The 24058-nt window shown below is 36.7% G+C and overlaps 1 protein-coding gene across 2 annotated transcripts in view; it reads right to left on the bottom strand.

Annotated features, from left to right (window-relative positions):
* Positions 1–24058, bottom strand: part of PRKCE (protein kinase C epsilon) — a 283861-nt gene that overhangs the window by 176383 nt on the left and 83420 nt on the right. For both annotated transcript variants that reach the window (XM_032682640.1, XM_032682639.1), the window contains exon 2: positions 10599–10662. In XM_032682640.1, the coding sequence (XP_032538531.1) occupies positions 10599–10662 (64 nt within the window). The remainder of the gene's footprint in view (positions 1–10598; positions 10663–24058) is intronic.

Here is a 24058-nt window from a genome sequence, read left to right as displayed (position 1 = left end):
TTTTTTGAGAACACAGCGTCTAATAAAAAAAGAAAAGCACGTGCTTCGGAATTAACTGGAAAGATCCAGTTTTCTGGTACTGATCTGGGAATTATAAATAGAGAAGTAAAGTAAGTAATAGTAAGTAAAAAGGGCATATTTCTCAGTGTTCCTTTACAACACTGATATAAATGAGATTTTTTCATCTGTTCTGTCTTAGAGGAAGGAACCCCACTGATGCAAACTGGAAGTATTAAAACTCCTCAGATTTATTCAGGTTGCCTATTTTGACCTAGATACCAATATTGCTTGATTGTTTATCAATGGTTAAGTTTAGTGTGTGTGTGCATACTACATAAGTATAAATTCTTAGAAATATACCCCATCCTTAGTATACAAGAAATCAAGGATCTATACTGCATTCAATAGCTCCATGTCCAAAATATCAGTTTGCTAAAGCTGTTAGTGCAGATTAAAATCTGTATTTTGCATAATTCCTGGTATCGTATACAGTTCACTTCTTTGATAAATACATTAAAGACATATGGCAGAAATAATGAAAGCAAACTAAAGCATATTATGAAAAAAAAGACAAAGGTGCAGACAGAGTTTTGTATCTCACCTTGCAATACTGCCCTTAGCACAGCCCTTCTGAAAATTCAGAAAAATAATAAAAGGGTTTGATCTTCCTTTTTGGACTTCCATCTTGCTTTCTTTGAAGCTTTCTTTTAAAAAACTCTAACTTGCAAGTGATACACACATGCTTTATTCAGTCATTTTTATGTCCAGAGACTGCCTTTTATAATGGCAAAACAATTTTTCCCCACACATGTACAGAGCATCCATGAAAAGGTTCAAATAGTTCAACCTTTCAAGACTATACTCAAAAAATACATAGTTTTTGATACTCTAAGCTGTTTATACTACTGTAGAACTCATATTTTAAAAAGAAGAGTAGATTTTTAGGCTATGTTGAATGCAGTAGAGATTTGGTTCGTGACATTCACAGAAGAAAAGAACTAAGTTTTCACAACCTCACTGATGTACGGAAAGTCCATTAATCCCCCAATCAGTTAATGAGAATAGACTATACCAAGGTCTTTTCCCCCAATTACACTAACAATAAACAGGCTTGACTCTTGTTGGGTAAAGAGGGAGCAGATCTATTCAGAGCACATTACTGCACAAACGAAAGTGCAGAGCAAAACACTAACAAATCAGAAGAGATTTGTTAGGTATATATTAGGTTATGCATTTTATGAAGTACAACAAAACTAATACATATAAACTATTATATTATATGAATTTTTCACATCACATCATGGTATACAATGAGCACTGGATTATTTTGTGTTTTGTCTTGTATTAAAAAATAGCTAGGCATGTACAGATTTCCAAAAATGCATTTCTATTTCAAAACTTATTATTAGTTCATGTTTCACTTATGTATGAAAACATCACTATAGTTTTTAATTTGATACATTTCTCCAGTTTTCTTCAAAAAACACACTAGACATAAGCAGTTGTAAAATTAAACATGCCTATCCCACAGGCCTTGTACATTTTTGTGAGAAAAAAAAAACCCCACATATGGAAATCAAAACTTTTACTACATAAATGGAGAAGAGAGCAACAGCAGTTTGAAACGTGGTATGTATATAAGTTTCAATACTCTTCTATTTCAGTTTAACACAATTTTCCTTAAACAAGTACAAAGTCTTACAGTACAATTTAAAGGTGTCTTTAAACTAAATCTTCTATCTGCGTCTTGTTCCCTGCAAAGCATTTGTTTTGGCAAACGGCTAAAGGCCTGCCAAGAAACGATCATCGATCTTTGCCTGAAAAGCTTGAGCCAGCTTTATACAGTAAGGGCTTAGTACAAACACACAATGCTTACCAGATGTTCAATCAGCTAACTGGATACAATCCAAGGGGTGGTTATAAATCCATGGAGAGATGTTCGTTATGAAGGCATTTGCCACACAGAGTTAAATTTATGTAAGCACCCTTTGGAGAATCTCTTCACTGAGCAGCGCAGTTTAAAAGGATCGTGCACCAACAGACTGAACTGTCACCAAGTGCTGATTTGTGTGTGCACTGCTACCTTTAAAAAGAAATTTGGGTTTGAAAAGTTCGCCTGCAAAGTTCATTTTCCCAACTAAATGCCTGTGCCATTACTCAAGTCAGTGTTAGCTGGCAAGAGCCAAGAACTTAATGTGGACTCTCGGACTATTACTTCACAGTTCCTCTTTTCAGGCTTTCCAGTTATTGCCACTTGAGTAGCAACAAACATCTACTTCCAGTTGCCATGCTACCAACAGGTGAAATTTTGTCTCAGAAGAAAGACATCACCTACCACACCAACAATATCTGTCCCAAGTCAGATATTACAATTATCTACTGACATTAACTTATTCTAACAGATTTATTTACAGTTGTTCCTTTGAGATGAGAAAGTTGTCTGACTGAGCACCACAACCTTCAGGTTTCCATATTAGCATAAATGCAATTCTTGGGGCATTTTTTGGTGGTTTTTGGTTTGGTTGATTGTTTAGTTCAAAAAAGCCCAAACAAAGATGAAACGCAAGATATGGACGGTAAAGATTTCTTTCAGTTGTATATACAGTTATAAAATAGATAAAGAGTTTCAAAAAGAAAAAGAAACATAGAAAAAATACTCATTTTTGTAATAAGCCTCCACACTTCAGCACAGAGCTATTTTAAGTTTAAATCAAATAAGACTCAAGAGAAAAACCATATTAGTAATAGCTTTGAATTATCCCTCCTAAGAGGAGAAAATGAAGGTACAGCAGAAGGAGAAAACTTTGCAAATCACTTTTTGCTTTTATTTCTTTGATTTTACTCTTTTTCCTCACTGGTAGTTTGAATGAGTGAAAAGCTGAACGGGGAAAAAAAATAATCCCCCAAATCCTACCTACACGAAACCAAAGCTTCAAAGGAAATAGGTTTTCAGTTGATACACTGCATAACGAGTTTTGAAAAGAAAAGTTATGATTAGGTTTGAGGTTGGCTTACCCACTACTAATTGCTGGTTTTCTATTAAAGCAGAGAAGCCTGCGGAAGAAAAACTAAAAAGCTAGTGTAGGACCCTATTTTATTTATCCAAGCTATAAATAAAAACGTGAGATTCGACCTTCAGAAGTGGAGTCTTCCTTACTGAGATCGAACAGAGCAGAACAACCAATGCGTGCCTGGTTTCTCTGACTGGGTATTTTACTCTGCAGTAGAAAGGGAGAAAAGCTATACAATATGGACACACTTCAAACCCCATCTCCCTGAGCACACAATATTCCCAAGAACTTCTAGGGGAAGCTGCACTTGTAAAAGACCTCTAACTCTTAAACCTACCTGAGTCTAGTGACTGAAGACAAACGATCCAGTTAGCACTGCCAGCTCAGCACTGTTCACACAATTTCAGATTAGTTTAACGCCCAGCAAAAAAAAAACAGCCTTGAGTCTAATAACGTAATGTTCAAGTGGCTTGCTAAGTCTTGGTAAACAGTTTCCCAGATATCAAGTAGCATCCCTACTTCACAGATACCTTACATTTTACCACTGGAAGACTGCCTGCCCCAAAGCCACAACAGGTCTTTTCGTGCAGATTCTTTTCACTCTGGGGAAGCTACAGAGGCTTATTGGGTCCCCCTAAGAGATACACACTCTGACTCCACCACTGACCCTTCCCAGACTCTGCATGGCTCTGCCTAAGCCACTTCCAACACTCAGCTTCCTCTCAAACATTAAAACACAGAGGAAGGTAAGGATGAGTTTGAGTTGAACGGTCAATCAAATTTTGGGTTGCAAAATAAGAGGTCTTTAATAGTGACTTTTTTTCCATATGTTTCCCATAAGTGCATGGGTTATTAAAAATAGACTCTCCATTCATTCTCATTTAAAAACAAGCAAAAATAATCTAGAAAATATGTAACCTTTCTAAACAAGTGGTTAAACCAGCACAGACAAAAGTAATACAACAAGCAAGGTTGACTTCTGTGTTGAAATCTTAAAATGTAATTATGTGGATTTAAATTAAGTTAGTGATTAACTTGAAACTTTCTTTTAGAGAGAGATGCCAGGAGGAATAGCGAAAGCGGGCTAGAGATATATTGCAATGAAGACATCGATCAGTGGGAATAAAGAACAATTTGTACCTTCCAGTGAGGTTTCTGAGAAATTGAAAAATGTTTCTAGAAAGGGGGGTGAGCTGCTCTCCACCTAACAGAAGAACATTCAGTGAGGTCTAACTACATAGTCATATTAGAAATTCTGAACAAACATGAGAATTCTTTCATGACCTGTTCAGCACACCAGGAACAGCAGCTAATGGCTACCAGGAAGCGACAAACAGCCTGTCAAGGTTGTATTTGTAATAGAAGACATTAGTGAAAGAAACAACTGCTCTTCAGTAACACAAATTCCTGAAAAAACCATGCAAAAATACTAACTCCCTGATGCATGTCATTTAGATTTTGAGATTTCTGGTTAAGCACCTTCTACTATTCTCTGTTCAGACAGAGCGTGGTACAACCAGATCTCATTCACTGAGCCCTTATAGCACAAGAAACACAATTAATGATGATGACAACAATTATGAAGTAGTTTAAGGAAAAGCTCTGGCAAATAGATAGATTACGAATTGCAGAAAAAGTTTTCATCCCATGGGATACCTTCTGTGAACAGAACTTTGCAAAGGGACACTACAACATAGAACAGAAATGCAATTTTTCTTGCTGTATTGATTCTACCTAAGTTAAACGCCTGGAACAGATCCTCTGGATATTTTGATTAACAAGCTGTATCTATGTGACAGATATTTTTTTCATGCAGACCTTCTGCCATGACATGCCAATCAACAATAATCATATCTGCGAACCTAAGAGCCTTCAAGTAAATGAGCTAAGAAGAACTGGGAAACCTTTTCCAAACTCATATATTTTGAATTACATGTTAAATACATAACCTGATGCAGTCTGAATTCTAAGGACTTCTTTGTTGGCTATTTCAATGCAAAAGACCAAATTATCAACCTAAACAAAATATTGCCCATTCACAAAATGCCATGACTTCAGAGCAGCCTTTATTGTAAAATATCACCTTATGTTCCTTATCTTGTGCAACTTTAGTATTTTACAAGCAGATGAATCTGAAGATGAATGTATTGGAAGTTGTGTTGTTTTATTGCAATTCAACTACCTGCTCTAAAATGGGGAATCTGTAATTGTATAGAAAGACAATTGCATAATGCAAATTGATTCAACATGGTACCTAAAGAGTTTTGAATAGTTATTAAATTTTTATTACATATTACCTCTAATAAACACAGCTAAGAAAACTATGTCAAGGTCATTATGAAGTTTCTACAGTTGATTCAATACTGACATACTTCAAATGGTAACTTAATTTCTAAGTTGGTAGAAAGCTACTGTAAGTATACATTTGTGTCACACATAAACCAGTAACTCCAAAGAAACAAAAAACCTACAATGGCAAATGCAGCAGGCAGAGCTTTTAAATATAGCAACACCTGTCTTTCAGTATATATAAAACTGACTTTGCTGAAAATGTTTTTAATCATTCCTCAGGCAATTTACCTCTCTCACCCACTTGCTGGCCATCTGTTATTCCAGTTTATAAACTGAATCATTGTGTCATTGTATTAGTTATGTTTTAAAATTTCAGCCTGCGTTCGGATCTAGATTAGCTACACTGGAGCTCTTGAGTATTCCCCAATTCAAAAAAATAATTCAAAAAATTTTACTCACAAAACTCTATAAGCACTAAAGGAACAAAAAAAAAAAAAGAAAAAATAGATGAAAAGACACTTCCAAAGCATGTCAATAAAACAGTTAATGAGTGCACTTCAGTCTAGAAATAATGCATTTGCTACAGCAACACTGAATTAATACAGCAAATCAATATGACCTTGGACAAGAAGCAGCACTGAAGAAATGAGTAACAGAATGTCTTACAGATTCTCCTGTTCACTGACAGACTGATACACAGACACAACCTCCAACATAGCCCAGGCAGAAGTTCAAGATACAGGACTAAAACCTGTGCAACCATTAGATCCAATTTGCAAAGTAACAGAGAAAAAAATAGGATGGATCTTTCCCAAGCTAATTCCTTCTTACAAACATGAGTCTGCTATAAACTTCGGTTTTCTTATAACTGCATACATAACGTGGAGTCACCAGATGTTTGGTTAATAGCAGGAGTGACTGATTACATGCTTTGCAAGACTGACAAACTATTCTGATAGAGTAACAACAACAGCAGCCACCCACATTTTGATTTGGCCTCCCAGAAGCAAGCCATCAGAAATTCTTTTTCTTGAAGATGTTATGTGCTTGCATATGGCCGAGTACATGGCTCAAAGAATTAAGTAAAAAACCCCAATTCATACTATCAGTTGCTATGCCAGGTTCAGAGAAGCCACATTTGTGTTTGACCAAAGGGATTTGCTTTTGAAATATCTCTTAAAGTTCTGAGTAAGCAGTTACTATTTGTCAATACTTAAAAAATCCAACAGAAGTATTAGAATTATTAAAAAAATTCCATAAATAGAACTTTGCCAATTAACTGTTGCAGTTATTTTAGGCTGTAAATGGGCACCTTAGTGCGTATCTACATTTGGGAAGTTTTCACTGATACAGCTGCTTCCATTCATAGGAAACAAATATGGATTTACTCTGAATGAACAAAGCCCTTCCAAATAAAGTATATCTACAGAAGGTAAATAACTCTGCGCTTCAATTTCGACAAAGCAAGTGGAAAAAGGTGATTCACAGGTGTTACAGAAATACTGATTCCATAGTTCAAAATGGAGAATTAAAAACCTGTATTTTAAAATGTGTTTTCTCACCCTCTTCCTATGTCAATATCACCAACGCATGCTAAAGTATTTTGCAGAACTGATTTTGAAGCACAATATGGGAATCTTCACATTTTAACAGAAAAAATTAAATCCTAACTTTGTATAACATCACCTTCTGTGTGACAAACAGTTTATCTAGCATTTTCTTTTCAGTATGTGGGCCAGACAGTTCCTACTACAAAATTTACGAAAGATTGCTAGAATAAATAGTTACCATCCCTCTCAGTGCAATACAAACATTCAGAAGCTATAAGAAGACTTCAAAACAGCATTAGTGTAAAAACTAGACTGGAATTTAATGGAAGCAAGTTCTAGAAAATTATGTATTCAGAACAAATCTAAATTCCCTGAGATTTGAACAATCCATTGGGATGAGTTGGCTGGGCTGCAAGATATGCCGTGGAGAGCAGTCTAAAAGCCTTGGGCTTTCCAGGTTGCCTCCTAAGAAGAGCACTGTTTACTGCTGGGGAAGTAGAGCTTCTCCTTCAGGTGGCTTCTGAAAGCAATTTCACCATAGAGAGTGGCAGAGAAGCTGACACAGCTCTATAACCTCCCATGGATTTGTAGCTTGGCTTTAGAATGGGAAAAAAATTGCAAGTAGCAAAGACAGCAACTCGACTGTTCTTTCTACAGTTCCACATAAAAATATCTGCTAGATACTGATATTGATACATAAAGTTGGCTCTCAAAAAGTCTGTCTCTGCCGAGGGAGAGGCAGAAAAAACTTTACTTCCCTTTGTAACCTGCCATATTTACATCTGTTCTGTACACTTAAGCCACAGAAGTAATGAGAGTCCATGAATGATTCAGCTTAGACAAAGGGGGGGGAGGAGGAAGAGGAATTGTATACTTTTGTTGAGGAAGTCAGCTTTTAACAATGAACTATTTTCATTGTTTTGTCATGTAAATGCAAATAGGGCAGAAAAATAAGCAATCTGGCAGCTGGGACTAAGGGAAAATTGAATTTTAAGAGGTATATGGTAACAACATAAGCTTACTTTCAATTTATATAGTGATTTACTCACACAAGGGCTCATTTGGAAAATTAGGACTTCTGCCTCTTAGAGGCAGTGTAACAATGCTCTCTGTCCATATCAATGGATTCAAGTAATCTTAAGGCAATTATACCAAAACAGAATTTGGATATCTGTCTTAAAAAATCTTTTAGAAGTGCCAAATAACTGAAGTTACACTATTGACTGCTGATAACTAGAAATCTGCTTACATCACCTAGAAGAAGCAAGTCTAGTTTTCAGTACACAGCATTACAAGACAACAGTGGTTGTTGAGCATATACTACATTTCAACAGCTGAAATGTTTTACTGCTTTTTTAAAAAACCTGATAACTGAGAAACATGCAACTTGATTGCTTCCTCCAGTTAAAATTGTTGCTACAGGTATTTTTATTTTCACGAGTTGCCATTTTTTCTCACCTCCAGAATTCCAGGAGAAATAGTGATACCCATTTGCTATGCACTCTGTCGCTATTCACAATAAAAACTGGAGTTCAAAAACAAGATCCTGGTTAACAATTTAGGTCAAGAGTGGCAATCATCTCAACCAACCCTGGCCGCTCAAAGTCATACACTTAGTATAACCTTAATCTTATGTTCCTTTCATATTCAAGAAATACAGATGAAGGACTGTGAACTTACCCATTGAAATTCATAAAATACACATCAGATGTATTCTCTTTACATACATACATACATCTGTAAATATGTATATATCCATAAAATGAAAGAGGCATTTTTGAAACACATAGAATAAGCTACTTTGCATGTGGTTTAGGTGTTTCTGTTCACTACACAAGGATCCATACAGTTGTTATGTTACACTAGGTGCTTCATTAAGATAGCTGAATATCCAAAATTAGCTAGGCCATGGTCCTAACAAAGGCGTCCAAAATGAGGATTTCATAACATCACTAACAAAACACCACAAAAACGGTTTACAAACTGTTGTACAAACGTGGTCCAATTTCCCTTGTGAGGAAAACTGTATCTTTCCAAGAGAATTTTGCAATACTTCTACACAACACTTTTCCACAGGTATTTAATTGCCTGGAAAACTCTAAAAGTATACAAGTCCTATTGCATTTCATAAGCACCAACTTCTCCAGAGTTCTACCAAATTCACCCCAATTAAAGCCTCTTGGTCTTCCTGAGGGCTTCCCATAAGACAACATTTCATAAGCTGTTTTCCCTCCCTTGCTGGCCAATTTCCATTTGAGCATTCCCCTTCAATGCTAATGTAGCGACACAAATTCTAGTTCTGCAAATTTCTTTCCAAGCCCCTTTCAAGTGTCACAGGGTAATGCACCACATAATAAAGGAGTCATTACCATAGCCATTTTTTTATTTTCCTGTATAAAAGGCTAGAGAGTTCTAAACAACTTTTGAAGAACAATATAACACCCTTCTTCCCGCCTGTTGACAGTCTGACACATTTGAACACATCTTGTGATGAAATACTAACAGTATGCTCATCTGGGTATCAATTAGCTATCAGTAGACAGTTGAAACAACATTTACTTGCCCTATGACATAATCACATCAATGCTTTTAACCACATTTCAGTTAATCATTGTCAGGCCAGTTAGAAAGATAAGTGGAAACTACTATTTAACTGAGATTTTCTTCAATATGCAGGAAGAAAAAAGGCAGAGCATATCTTATGTGGGTACAAAATGTGGCTATAAAGTTTGAATAACAGTTTCCTTAATTTTTAAAATTCAGGATTTATAGCAATATGTGTTTTTGTAAGCTACTGCTAGTAACTGGTCAGAGTGCAGCAATTCATTACAGAGAACAGAAAGATAAACATGCTCTTCCGCTGTTTCTCAACTGTGCCAGGCAAAATAATTTCATTTCATAGCATTTTAGGTTTCAGGTCCTGTCAGGGTTTATGTGAATCTTCTTTATGTACCGTGAACCAACAACAACCTCGTTTAGCTGAGCTCTATGAGCTCCTGGGAGAAGCTGATCAAAGCTGATTGGTGGACATAAATTAAAATAATCAAACCCAAACCAATCATCTAGGCCATTTCAGCAGATCAGGCTGTCATCAAGTGCATGACTAAACTACACAGATCTGCTTCTTCATAAATTATCTTATTCCCACCATATATCATTTCACTCTGTTCAAAGTTATCTTTAGAAACTTTAGAAAATTATCTTTAGATTTTTTTCTCAAGAATTTAATAAATACTTCTCTTCTATATTTGGAGTTTTTTCCAACATGTAACTGCTGTGCCATAAAAATGAAAACACCTCTTAAAATTATAACATTTTGGTCATTCCTTTACTTGAAAAAGAAAACATTTAGTGGAAAAATACCAAATATTAGAATAATTTAAAAAGCAAATAAACTCTAGTCCCTCAACTTTGACATCATTTCTACCTACATAATGGTTAGCAGTCTTCAAAAAAAGAAAAAGATTCTGGAAGTTTCCTCTGGAAATTAATTCTACTAAACTACTGTCAGTTCATTACTGGCCTTTTAGTTGGTGTTGTTACCATTAGGGATTAGCAGAGTAAAACAAAACTACAACTTGCTTATTGACTCACAGGCAGATAAGTCAAAATGCGTTCATTTTAACTTGATCTCACACAGATTTTTAGAGCATATCAGCACACACCTCCTCTAATACTTCCATTACAGAGACCCTTGGAAGATTTCATTCATGAAAAAATAAGATAAAATATTGAAAGTCCCTACCTTCACCTGATGATCCTGAAAGGTCTATGATGACATACACTCTCCCTTCTGGTTCCAAGTCAATCTGTAATCAAGAAAAGAATTAGAAAAAAAACACCTTAGAATGGCTCCCAAAGCAAGTGACTGCACAGGCAGGAAACAAAAAGTTTCCAAACATCACAAAGCCAAGGTGTAGGCAGGACACACTGACTCCCAACAGAGCCTCCTTTTGCAAAGCAGTGTTGGGGACTCTGTACCTTCACTGGAGTAAAAAAGAAGTGTATCTGCTTGGAAAGTTGGAGCTCAGTGAATTTTATGTGTCATATACTTGAAGCACTGTTCTGCCATACATTTATACCACTATTTGCAAGAAGACAAGGAAGAAAGTTAAAAACTGCTATAACTGAATAACTTTTTTACTGTAATTTATACTGAGCCCAGCTATGCAAATGTGGAAAACAACACTGTGACCTATTCAGATCCCAGCAAGACAGATCAGCTCTGGTCACAGAACGGGGGAAACGAACACACACAGCTTGTAGGGCCGGTTAACACGTGTTTATAATAGTCCCTTTGTATCTCCACTGGGAAAAAGAAATACATGCTTTATCCTCTTTTTCTGAAACACAAAATTTGTTTATTTCTGCACCATTCTGGTAGATTTTAAGGAGCCTTTGCTCTTGTGGAGATCACTTTCACTCTGCATGAAATACAGATGCTCGGTATTAAACTGCCATATTTCCAAGATTTCACAGGCTGCGAGAATAAGCTCCTGTAACTTTTAGGCACTGCAATGAAGAGCTCATTACAAATCTTCCTGTATTTCACCATGTTTCATCAGTAATTATAAATATTACTGGATTTGACTATCTTAATGGTGCGCCACATATTAAAAAGAATTTTTGCCACCATCCATCTCTCAAAAATTAAACTGTAACTAAAACATTATGTAATCAATAGCTCATACCGTCACATAGCAGTTGTCATGTGATTTCAGAGACTGAGTGACACGATGTGACTTACATTAATACAGTATTTTTAACCTATTTTAGTAAGAAAAGCACACAGATAAAATTGTGTGCCTGCTGCCAGGGTGCCTCAAGGGGCCTTGTCTGCCAGGTCCTGTCCTGTGTCTCACCACTTCATCCTGGAACAGGTGGTCAAGGAAGCACTGGGCAGCCCCAGCCATGGCCATCAGGTGCCTCCCTGAGGATGGGGGCAGGCCAGGGCCATGCCCTGGCCAGGATATATGCTCTGCTCTCCATGACAGAAACCGCCAAACTTGCTTGATGCTTCTGCTACTCTGAGGCAACCACACACAGAGCTTGCGGCTGAGAACAGGCAACCTCCCCTCCCACCTCGTCACAGTCTTCCTCTTCCTCCTGTGCCTCCCCCCTGCTCTGCTACAGCAGGGGAATGTGGTCTTGCTTTCCCTGTGTCAGCAAACAACACCAAGTGTCGCCCTCCTAAGTCACGAGTGACATCAGGACACAGCACTAGGGCAGCATGAGGTGATAACCAGGAGATCACCGATTCACACTAACAACTTAGGAGACCAAACGACTGGTCTTGGCAAATCAGCAAGCAAATGAGGAAAGGAAGGAGGCAGCAGAACATGTAGGCTATGCCATGATTTGCCAGCCTACGTTCAGCAGGCAGCTTCATGGGGCCACCTTTTTTGTGTCTTAGGTTTCTCTCATCACCTGAGAGGACCTTGACAAGAGGGGCACCTCTGCTTTCTCCCCTCTTTTTGGCCACGGCTGCTGAATGCATCAGGGTGATGCAAGCTCCTCTTTCCACCGACCAGCTTCTCACAGAAATGCTTCTCTGTCCTTCAAGAGTGAGTCGGTAGAGGAGTTCACAGGACCGGCTGATGTCATCGGACCAACGGATCAAGAAAATGATCTCAGCAGCTGTATTTTAAATAGATGAGGCACGAAATAGGTGTTAGCAAGGCCAGGGGTTACTCAGAGGAGAAGAAAATGAAAGCATGGTTGAGTGGCTTTTTTATAAATAACAGTGTTGAATATTCAAGTAAAGACATTTGTAACAATTTCTGAATTGGCTGCATGAGTTCTGTGGGGGAGGTTTTTGGGCTTTTTTGGCTTTTATTTTTTTTGTTTTAAATAAAGCTGCTGATCTTGAAAGACTGCTCTTCTCCCTTTGCCATTTTTAAATAAGAAAAATATTAGAAGATCAGAGGCACAGGTGGATGAATAGACTTTGATGTCTATGCTGAGGGAGGCTTTTGAAAAACTGCTATAGCACTCAACAGATGGCTGTATTAAAGACAGATATGTCTAATGCTCTGTTTGTATCAGCACCATACTCTGTTTGTTAAGCTTTCAGTAAAATACTTTATGCAGTTCAAATCCCGGCGTACACGCACACACATAAAACTCCAACACCATCCCCGCAGAAGAATCAGGCGTCTGGAGGAGTTAGTGCCCACCATCACAAAATGTCTCTTCTGCCCATTTAATTACAAACAGCATTGGAAGCAACTCAGGAAAAAGACTGGAGCACTGAAACCAAGTTTCCATTACCCATCAAGTGGACTGTTTTCATTTATATTTTATTAGAAATGATGCTTACTGATTTTGAATTGGAAATCTTGCTGATGCTTTAAGCAAAATGAACCGTTTATGAAATGGAATCTCTTTTACAAAGACAGCATGTTTTAGTCTTAAAATATTCTAATACCAATAAGAATGAAATGGACATTCTTATCTTCGTATTTATAAAATACCCACATTTCATTTCAGTGAGTACCTGTGCTGACAATCTCATCAGTCACACGAATTAGTAGTTTTGTCAGAAGCCAGCAGCTCAGCTGTCTCAGCTGACCTTATATATAAAAAGAACATCCCAGCAAAAGTAGAGTCCCCTAAACTGATAAGAATCCTTTGTTTTATCTGAGGTATTTCATTTACCAAGGCAAATAGAGAATAAAAAGGGCTGATTCCACCTTAATTTTTAATTAAAAATTTGTAATTTAATGCCTAGAAACATAATGGCATAAGTACCTCCAAAATAGTCAGATTACTAGAATATGCATGCCTTTTCTTTCAATCTGCACATTAAACTACACTTAGACTCTGCAATGTCATTTTATAAATAAGTAACAAAAGATGCATACAGCAAAATCTAAAGTTCCCATGCATTTTTCACCAAATGCCCTGAAAGTTATCACATGTGAAATGCTCTTAGACATATGTAACCAGAAACAGAAAGACTGGCCAAATTCAGTTGAATATAACAGACACTCTTGAATTCAATGGAAATAGTCTGATCACGGCAATTCTGATTCTGACCCTTCTACTTGACTAAAAATACTCCCTCTGAATGCAGCCAAGCTTTTATACATGCAGAGAGACACTATAAGAAGATATCTAAAAAGACATGACTATTCTCAAGGACAACAGAGAACAAGGCAAGATGCAAACTAGGGATGGGATGGAGGAGTTGATACAAAAGCAGCTTTGCTGCAAGCAAGACATATTGCAAAATATGTGCCTCGCACATATACATCACATTTTCCACATGCAGCAAAACATGTAACAACTATCATTGAGCAAAATGTTTGATCACCAAAGCATTTTATCCTGTTACTGACCCATGCTATTGTTGTGACTTTTGCTAAGATACAGCTTTAGCATGTGTAAGTATGATTAATTATAAAGGTACTTTAAACAACTTCTATATTGTTCAAATAATCCATATGTGGTAGTATATTGAGATGAGTACAATCATTGTTGGAAAGCAGCACAGATCATCAGAAACTGCAGGAACGAATAAAACCTATTAGTAGCCTGTTTCAGGGAACAAAAGGCAACCATCCATAAAACCAGACATACTTTCAGAGGAAAAAACCCGTGTTGAAACCAAGGCCAAGCTTCAGCATATTGAAGGCATTTATACAGTTTCACAGTCATTAATGGATTTTATTTTCAACACCCTTCTGAGACAGTTCCCCATCTGCAAAATGGGATACTCCCAAAGGCACAAGCTAGACTAAATGACTTGCCAGAAAGTCATACAAGAAGGCTATGGTTAAACAAGAAAACTCTGGTCTCCGGAGGCCCAGACTGCCCACTTGACCATTTCTCCTACTCCTCAGTTAAGCTTCACTTTGTCAAGCGATACACATCCTGTCTTCCAGCAGTACCAGAGACTAGCAAGTACTCTTTTTTTTTTTAAACAGCTTTAATGGTACATATCTAGGAGCCAATTTCCTTTCTTCTCCATTCAGTTAATACTAAGCTGTAAAAACAATACAACCAAACAAAAAATGGCATAAATATTTCTCTGCACCATTTCCAAAGCACCACAGTTCTTGGGCAACTCTGGAATAACACAAAATTCAATCAAACTATGCAGAATATTGTGAAAATGGTTCAGCTTCTTCTCAAGATTTGTTTTTTTGCAAGTTTTTAACTCCTATGTATTCTTCTGAAAAACTGAGCCCTAAGTTCAGCTAGAAGCTCACTCTCAGGTGCAAGACATTAATTTCCACCCCTGAAAATAAGAAACTTGGACAGAATTCTCTTAGACCACAATTTTCTAACGAAACCACATATTCACTAATCTTACAGAGATGAGGAAGATTAGGATATGCTATGAAAATACTCAGATTGCACTGATGCTTCATATTTGAATATGAATAAGCCTGAATAATTCTGTCAGCATTTGGGTTGGTTTTTTTTGTTCTATTTGACAGCACCAGCACAGAGATTTTGCATGCTTTATGGAGCAAACTGAGACCTGTTGTAAACAAGTAATAAACTACTGTCTTCAATGGCTCAGTGCCCCATTGCCATAGGTTTTCATTTGATCATAAGAGAGTCCATCAGCCATCTATATTCCAATACGAGAATGTCACCTGAGTGCACTGCACTCATTTAAAAGCCAACTTGTTTCAAGAGAAATTTAAGGACAGTCATTGACAGAAATGCAGATCTGAAATAAACAATGAGTAGATAAATGCATTTTCCATAACTGAACTTCCCAACAGCACAAAGGTTGAGTCAGCTCTACTCTGATCTTCCTTTAGCTAGACAGTACATGAAACAATGCAAAACCCCTTTAAACCTAAAGCTGTTGAGGATTTTGGCAACAGTACAAACCTAAACGGACTGTATAAGCCACAGAAACAGAAAGAATTAAATCATAAAACCTGCTTTGCACCTCTTCTTGTGATGCTTTAGGATTATCTGATATTTGGATAGCTTAAAGCATAAACATCCAAGCACATGATCTGTCACTGCAGATGGTTATTTGAGTCACATCAGACTTGAGAAGTCAGTATGTTTTAACCCTTACTGAGCACAGCACAACAAAGTTTCTCACTGAACATACAACTCTGAAAGAAGAAGGGAAGAAATTGTGCTTATAGTGCCGATAGCTACAAAGGCTGAAGGGGTGTGGGGGGGTTTCATCTGTCTGCTATTTTTAGAGGCATTTACTTACCCAATTTTGTTAAAATATTATTTCCATGAAAATGCATAAGAAAATCAGAACAGTTATAATGTAATAGAAAATGACTGGAAATAGTTTGAGCTGGTCTTAGCCACGAGATTTTTCTGTTTCAATTTAGACAGCTAATACAGTACCTATTTTAACTTATTTAAAAAAATTAAAACATTAACAGTGATATTTTTTAATATAGTCAAAATGACTGAAGCCCAAGTTATTTAAAAACTTTCAAAACCACCATCAGCATTGGAACAGAAGCAAACTTGACTTAAAAAAAAAAGTTAGAGGTATGACTAAACTTGCAAACTTGCTACCCATCATTCACACCTGAATCCCTAGCAAGCTCACCTGAAATGAACAGTTTTGCAATAAGCTACATAAGGTCAGCAAAACAGCTGAGAAAAAGTTATTTAATAATATTATCTGAAAATTAACAATTTAAAATGTCACATTATTAATTACATAAGGTAAACTTGACTTTTAAAGAAATTATCCAGAAAACATATATAGAAAACTTCCCTAGAATCTCCATTTTTCTGTGATTTTCCCCCCTCCCATCAGCCTCTTGCTCTTCTGGCAAAGAAAGCAGGGCTCTTTGAAGTCAGTGTACTGCCACAAAGTTCACAAATCTGCCTTTCATTATGCTTGTTATATATTTGATTATTATAATTACAGAGAAACATAACATAGCCTGCTACATTGTAATTGACCACAATGACATACATAAAAGTTCAGAAATTTTGGCCACAGGGGATTCTATCAATTATTTACTCATACTCAAAAGTCAACAAAAAACCCCATCAAATATCTTGCATGACCTACAGAAAACATCAAACACTTTCCAGTGTCAGACACACGCACAGACAAAATATGGAACAGAAGCAGCCAGCGAAAAACAAGATTCAGCTGAAGTAACCACAGTATTCAGAAATCAATTCTAAAACAAGAATCCTTCAGTTACTTAATATAGCATATATGATGCTCAATTGCAGCATCCAGAATCACACATAATATGACTTTGGCCTTCCATGATCTACTGCACCTATGGCACCAAAGAAGGTGCATTTCTGAATGCACAGTGATACATGCACATGTGACATACTCATTTTTGTGTGTTACAAGGAAGAACAATTTTAACAGACCACTGTGCTGGGATTATGATGTTCATGGTTCATTTTCTGGCAGAATCCAGAAGGTGAACTTGGACAGCTGGCTATATTTACATGCAACAAGACAGCAGAGCAGTGCAAACGGCTGCAAAGGCATCAAACAGCATGACCACAGAAGGGTCACCGCATGAAACCAAGCTTCTGACTTCGTGATCTGAAGAGAATAAAAAGATTATCTTCACTTCTTTGAAAGCTTCAGGTGGTGGAGAGTATGTATGGCACAAGGTATTACCTATTATTAACTCGTTTAGGAGTTATATGACAACCTGGTTAGGGTTTCTAAATACCTACACTCACAATTCATGACAATGAGACATAAATCAATAAGAGAGAGATCTCTTCATGAGCAGAAAAATAAGTCAATAACCTTAAGAGATAAGGCTGCCTGGACTAATCATTCCAGGCATTCTGCATGTGAACAGATCAATGGACACTCGTACTAGTATGAATGTTTCAGACATGAGAGTGTGTTGTTTGTTGGTTTATTTAACCCAGTACAGTTATTTGGATTATGCAAATGTCTTCTATTATTAAGCCTCATGAAGGCAGGGGAATAAGCCAAAGTTATGTAGTACTTTTTCACTGTATAATATCTACAGTAGAAATGGAGGTTGCATTATTTTAGTAATGGTAATGAAGGAAAAGCACAAAGGACTTATACAAGCCCAGAGACAACATGAAGTACAATGCATAAGAGCTGGGTTTGGCTGAGCAACACTCAACTAGACTTTTTGAGTGAAAGTACAGTAAAATCATCTACTGAAAAAAAATCTGCAAAAAGCCATTCACTGGAAACATCTGCCAAATGCATTTCAAGAAAGAAATTAAACTCTTCAGAGCACAAACACTTTCCCAAACAGATGGTTATTTGATTTAAGAATAAAGGAACTTCATTGCGTGGAAAGATCTGACCTGTAATTTCATCACAAGGCTTTTCAAAATGTATTCTTTAATGCACTAGTGCAGTGTCACTCTTCAAACCATAGGGAAATAATTAGCTGTCAAAAGTATTTAAAACACATTTATTGTCTTGGCTTATGGGCATTTTTAATGTCATGCTACAAAACTGCAACCAGAAGAGAGGGAGTTACGTATACACCTAGCAATAAAACATTGAATAGAGAATCAGGACTGCAAACACATAGTGGTTGGCCAATTACTAAATGTTAAAACTGATAAAGGCTGTCAAATTATTTTACCACAGTACAATGTCAGACAACCACTTGCTCCTACGCCTAAACCAAACTCCTAGTTAGCATATTTGGTCAATCTCAGGAATCACCTAAACATGATGATTTAAACAGACATTTGGAGTTTCTCTTCATTACAATAATATTTCCTCTGAGTAGACACTTTTTCAACACTTTAGACAACCATTATGAAATAGGTACCTGCATAAAAGTAAGTACACAGATAAGCAGAGGACCTTAGAATTGACTGTTAGTTTTCCCGGTCACATACAAGAGTTTTGGTGCACTGCACACATTTTTCCTTATTTCCCTGAGTATTTTCCATATTTCCCTACATCCCTTAAGCAAGACACTTTCTGTGTGAAGACTTACAGATTAGGATATCAAAGCAACACTACTTGTTTCCTGTAAACCATATAGTATATTTCTTCTCTTTATAGTCAAAACACACCTTTCTTGCACTCTCCTCCTGCAAGGTATACTCTGGAGAACTCAAGGAACTCAAGGCAGTATATAGTAGGTGATATCCATATCACAGTTCTGTACAAAGAATAAAGGAAATATTTGTGCTGATTTTTAGACCTCAGAAATCAGGGAGATTAACAACTGGAAGATCCAAGACTGAGGTGCTTTAAATGAAAATCCTTCCTAAATGCAGTAAAATAATCTTCAAAGACAGGATAAAAATAAATGCTAGGAATTGTGATATTTAGATGATGTCAAATTGCCCACAAAACAAAACCCACAAAAGAGATTATTCTGGAACTTGCCTATTAAGCAGAAGTAAGGAACATCAATGACACCCTCGTTTAAGTAAAGCTTTCTCTTGCCTTAGAGGGATCTTCCCAGATACTAGAAAATAAATATACCTTACATGAAACCTCAGCCCAAACTAAGCAGACAGCATTAATCTCAGACCCTTCACACATTTTCAGTCTTTCAAACACTACTGTGCAACACCTGTCAGTAACTTTTGAGAGAGTTCTGACTGGACTAACAGCCATCAATGAGTCAGACAAAAGAATGGAGCAGGAAATTGAATCCACTTCAGTTTCGCTCTAGTTCAGGCTCAGTTGTAAGTAAAGCTGTTCTGGCTTTGTTTCAGTTAACAACAAAACTCACATCTAGGTTTTGTTCCAAATAAAAAACTCTCTATATTAAGACAACTACTACTGTTTATGAGTTTGAATTCAGTTCAGCTGCTGGGGAAAAAAGGAGAAAAGCCTTCTTATCTGAAAGGCAAGCACATTAAATGCACTCTCCATTTGAATTCGTGATAGAAACTAATCCTCCATTAGGAAGGAAACAGCTTGATTCAATATGCTGCAAAGGGACAAACTGTATTTTGATGACACTGGCTGGAACTTTTAAGTAGCTTGTTGATGTGCAACACCGGCATCAGCGATAAGCCAGAGTGCAGCAGCAGAGAGAAGAAAAACTCCGATTAGTAAATTTTTACTCTTCTCTTTTGCCAGTTTGATTTAGATATGAACGAGATTCCCTCTCCTCACACCTCCCAGCTAAAGTGGTTGAAACCACTGAGTATGCAATTCAGATAGCCCTGGAGGTGTGCCCAGAGGTGCCTTTGATCTCAGTAACTGCCTATGAATTACTAAGATCTTTCCCTCAAATTTCCAGAAAACAAACAATATCTTATTTTAAGAAAATCTCTAGAAGCTACAAAAACTTGCCTGAAGATTCTCCAGTATCCAATCTGCTCCTCCTTCTGTGCAAAACTGGACTTTTAACATGACAAAATCCCTGAGCTCCTTTGCAGTTTACCTTAGTGTACCATTCATGAAGTTTTGGCTGATAATCAACGTGTCAGCACTGCTGAGTGTCACTGAGTCACATAGTGACTGATTTGAGTTTTTGTTTCAAGTCTCACCTTGGCACCCAAGACTAAAGAAGGCTGCAGGACTGAACTCTTTGAATTACCCAGAAGGTCAATCTACACCAAGGCAGTGCCAAAGAGGGGCAGCTCCATGGACTACCACCAGGCAAGAAACAAAGAACACTACTTCAGATAGGCAGAACTGAAGAAAGACGTAGAAATAACATAATACAGGGACAGAAATACCTTCAATTAAAAACACACGTGAATAAGAAGAATAAAGGATGCAGGGAAGCAGACAATCATGTCATGCAGAGAAGAAAATTATATATACAGCTCAGAAGTGGCATGAAGTTGTCACAAGGAAACAAAAGGAAGTTAAAAAACATTTCAAGAAAAAAGCCAAGCTAAAATTCTTTGAAAAAAATGCAAAATTTTCTTTTGGAAATATTAACCTCTTTTAACCTCATTCTTAAATCTGAGAACACTTCTCATTACTATTTCAGCTGTCTTGCTATGTCAAAAGACCATAGCTTTATCCCAAATATAAAGGGTAGGTTTTTAAAAAGTAATAAAGAAGTTTCAAACAGTTTTTAAATCGAGACACTAAAACCATGATGACTTACTTTATTATTCATCCAAGGAATGGAAGGCTTGTCATTTGTTAAAATGTCTCTGTTTAGATATACTTGTAATTGATAATTTTAATAAACTAAATGCAATTTTAAAAAATGTATCTCCTACTTTCCCTTTCGGGTTCACCACAGATATGTCTCTATTTTCAAGGAAAGAAACTGAAAAGCAAAAAGGAAATAGTTACCTTACAGAATTATCTAAATTTGGGTTATAGAAAGGAGATTGCAAAAATATCACAAAAATATTGTTTTCCCAGTTAAAAAAAATTCCGTCACCAAGCACAAAGATGAAAGCATAAATGCACAAGCTTCAAGAATTACAAATTAATGTTCTTCTGCTAGATCATGAAGATGGAAGAAAAAGGTATGTTCTACACAAATATTCTCTATGACCTTTCATATATGTATCTGTAACGTGAGTTTCTTTACAACAAACACTGACATTACAATAAACAATCACTGCATGATATACAAACCACAGTAGTTACACAGAATTGGCATCAAGTATTTAAACAAAAGAAAATATCTGAAAATATCTCTCCTACTTACAGCCTGCCAAGAATTGCACTGATTCAGAGACTTTGATCAAGTTACGTTCTAAAGAAATTCAATTCCTCCAAAAAGGTAAATTCAAGAATAGCACCGAAACATTCAAGTTTCTTGAACAGAATTGGTTAAAAATGCCTCAAAATTTGACAGAAAATGTAACCCCCAATGCTATCTTATGTGCCTTTCTAAAAAAATTGCCAGGGGAACTAGCATTTTTACTTCCAGAAGAAAATGTTGGAAAATTCTCTCTTTGGTTTTACTTTCCCCCCTTTTCAGAAAGTATTTCAATAAGATCTTTAGATAGGGTTTAATAATGTTAGGGGTTTTTTCTAACATACTATTTGTGTTGCTCTGATGATATTTTATCCTCTGTTTAATCATCAGCTTAGAAAGATTAATGGAGCTAATTCTGTTAACAAAATGGCTATCCTGAGGACTACAATTATCTGTGATTCACTTGGACTTCCTCTGCAGGTTTAGCCATAACAAACCCATAGCAACTCTGAGACTCTTCAGATGTCAGCTGCAAAGCACTTTGTTAAAAGAACAGCTAAACAGAAAACTGATAAAGTCCATCCTACCCACGTTTAAATGCAAAAAGGAAAAACAAGTAAAATAAAATTTAGTAGCTTGACATACACTGCCAGGCAACCTATTCTCCATGAAACAGAGAGACCAGAATGTACCATCTTGAATACAGAGATTACAGAAAAGGAAATGGCAAAAATAGCCACTACTATTATTACTGTTCCTGAAAAGTTAGACAGCACAGTCCACCAACCAGAAGTGGCACACCAGGAACAGATATATCTTCAAAACTTCCTAAGAACAAACACATTCCCATCCCTCTGCCATTAACTGGCATTTTTCTTTAGCATTTATTTTCGTTTACTGCAGTGTTTTAAAGTGAATTACATGTGGAGTTCTCACACATTAAATATGAATCTGATGTGAACGATGCCTGCTAAACCTTTTTAAAATCTCACTCTTTCAGACATAAAGAAAACTTTCCAGTATTTCCTGGATTTAAGAAAAAAAAATCAACAGAAAAATCCACCCTGAGACTTAGTCTGCCTTGTATTGTAGGAATTTGGCTGTTCCTCTTTTAGTCCATGAGGAAACAGGAACAGCAAAGTCATTTACAGTTTTGTTCTTCAAAAAAAATGATTATAATTCAAATCCTCTTTTGGGGGGGTGGGGAGGCTAGGGGTGGGGCTTGGGTTTCTTTTTTATTTGTTTGTTTTGCCTTTTTTTTTTTTTTGTTAATACAAGAGGTTATTCAGGTTTGGGTAATTTCCTTGCAAAAGCTTAGGTTAGATTTCATACAGCCAAATAGTCAGGACTCCTGGAACTGGACTCAAGATAATTGAATAATTTTTGTTCACTTAGCTGTTAGAATTTAGCTTTAAATGCATAAGAACCATTCAGTTCTGCTAATGGAGGGCAGAGCACACTGCCTACTTATTCCTGTATCAAATCAAATAAGTAGAGCGAGGGTAACACCTGTCTTCCAAGAAAGGTTTTCAGTCTTTTCTGAAAATGTCTAGGGATGAGGGATCTGCTACATCCTTTCTTAACTGGTTTCTTTAGTTTATCACTTTTAATGTGAAAGGAAACATGCACTATGATGTCCATTTTAATCTGTTTGGCTAGCCCTCAGTTCTTATTTTACCCTTCTCAGATTAAAAAGCTCTTTACTTTTTTAATGGTACTTTTACATACTCAAATTAAGTAGCTTCCCATTGTTCCTTTTATTTAAAGCAAACCAGCGAGCTCAGAGTCTTTCCCTATATAGAATTTTCTCCAATATGTGAATGCTTTCAGAAATCCTACTGTGAGCTCTGCTATTGACCTGCTGGGTCACCTTGGGTAATAAATTTGATTAACCCTCTGTGTGCCTATTTCACTTCCTATAATTAGTCTTATTTAGAGTACAAATTTTAAAAAGTTCAGGTTCTCCTTAACACTGTTGTGCAATTAGGCCCTCATCTTTTTACCATTATCTACACTGCATTTTGCGGGTTCTAAGCATGCTGCCATATTAATAATCTGAACAATCAACCGTTTTTGTAGCCTATTGATAACCCTGCACATATGTCTGCTGGAGTGCACTTATCTCTTCCCAAAAAGCATGAAACCTTACCACTTGATTTCAAAAAAATTTCCATTTGGGGTTTACAGCATAAGGTTTTTCAATTCTAATTCCACACGGAGAGGGTAGAGAGAGGTCTTGCATAAAGTCTCTTTGGCCTTCAATACACTTTTTTTTCTTTAATTTCCAACCAGTTTATAAAATGTCGACCTCCCATAATCCTCCTATGTTCAGCCTACACTAGAAGGAGGAATAATTTCACACCTGGGGGAAGTGTCATGAAAATTCTGTCAGCTGTAAGAAGGGTGGAGGCAGGCAGGATAGGCTTCTTCAGGAATACATCTAAGTTTTGGATACCCTTCTTCCTCATTCCTCCATGGTCGGCCTACAATTTCCATGAGCAGTATCCCACACAGCCTGCAGAAATCTCTGCCTTAGACAACCCTATAATCAAAACTTAGTTCTATCAAAGTTTGTTTCAAAATTCTCAAAACAGTCTTATCTGAAAAAACTTAACAGGTGACCTGAAATAGGAAC

This window comes from Chiroxiphia lanceolata, chromosome 3, assembly GCF_009829145.1.
Source record: "Chiroxiphia lanceolata isolate bChiLan1 chromosome 3, bChiLan1.pri, whole genome shotgun sequence".
In the NCBI taxonomy this organism is placed as follows: domain Eukaryota; kingdom Metazoa; phylum Chordata; class Aves; order Passeriformes; family Pipridae; genus Chiroxiphia; species Chiroxiphia lanceolata.
This window is presented reverse-complemented; position numbering and strand designations above follow the sequence as displayed.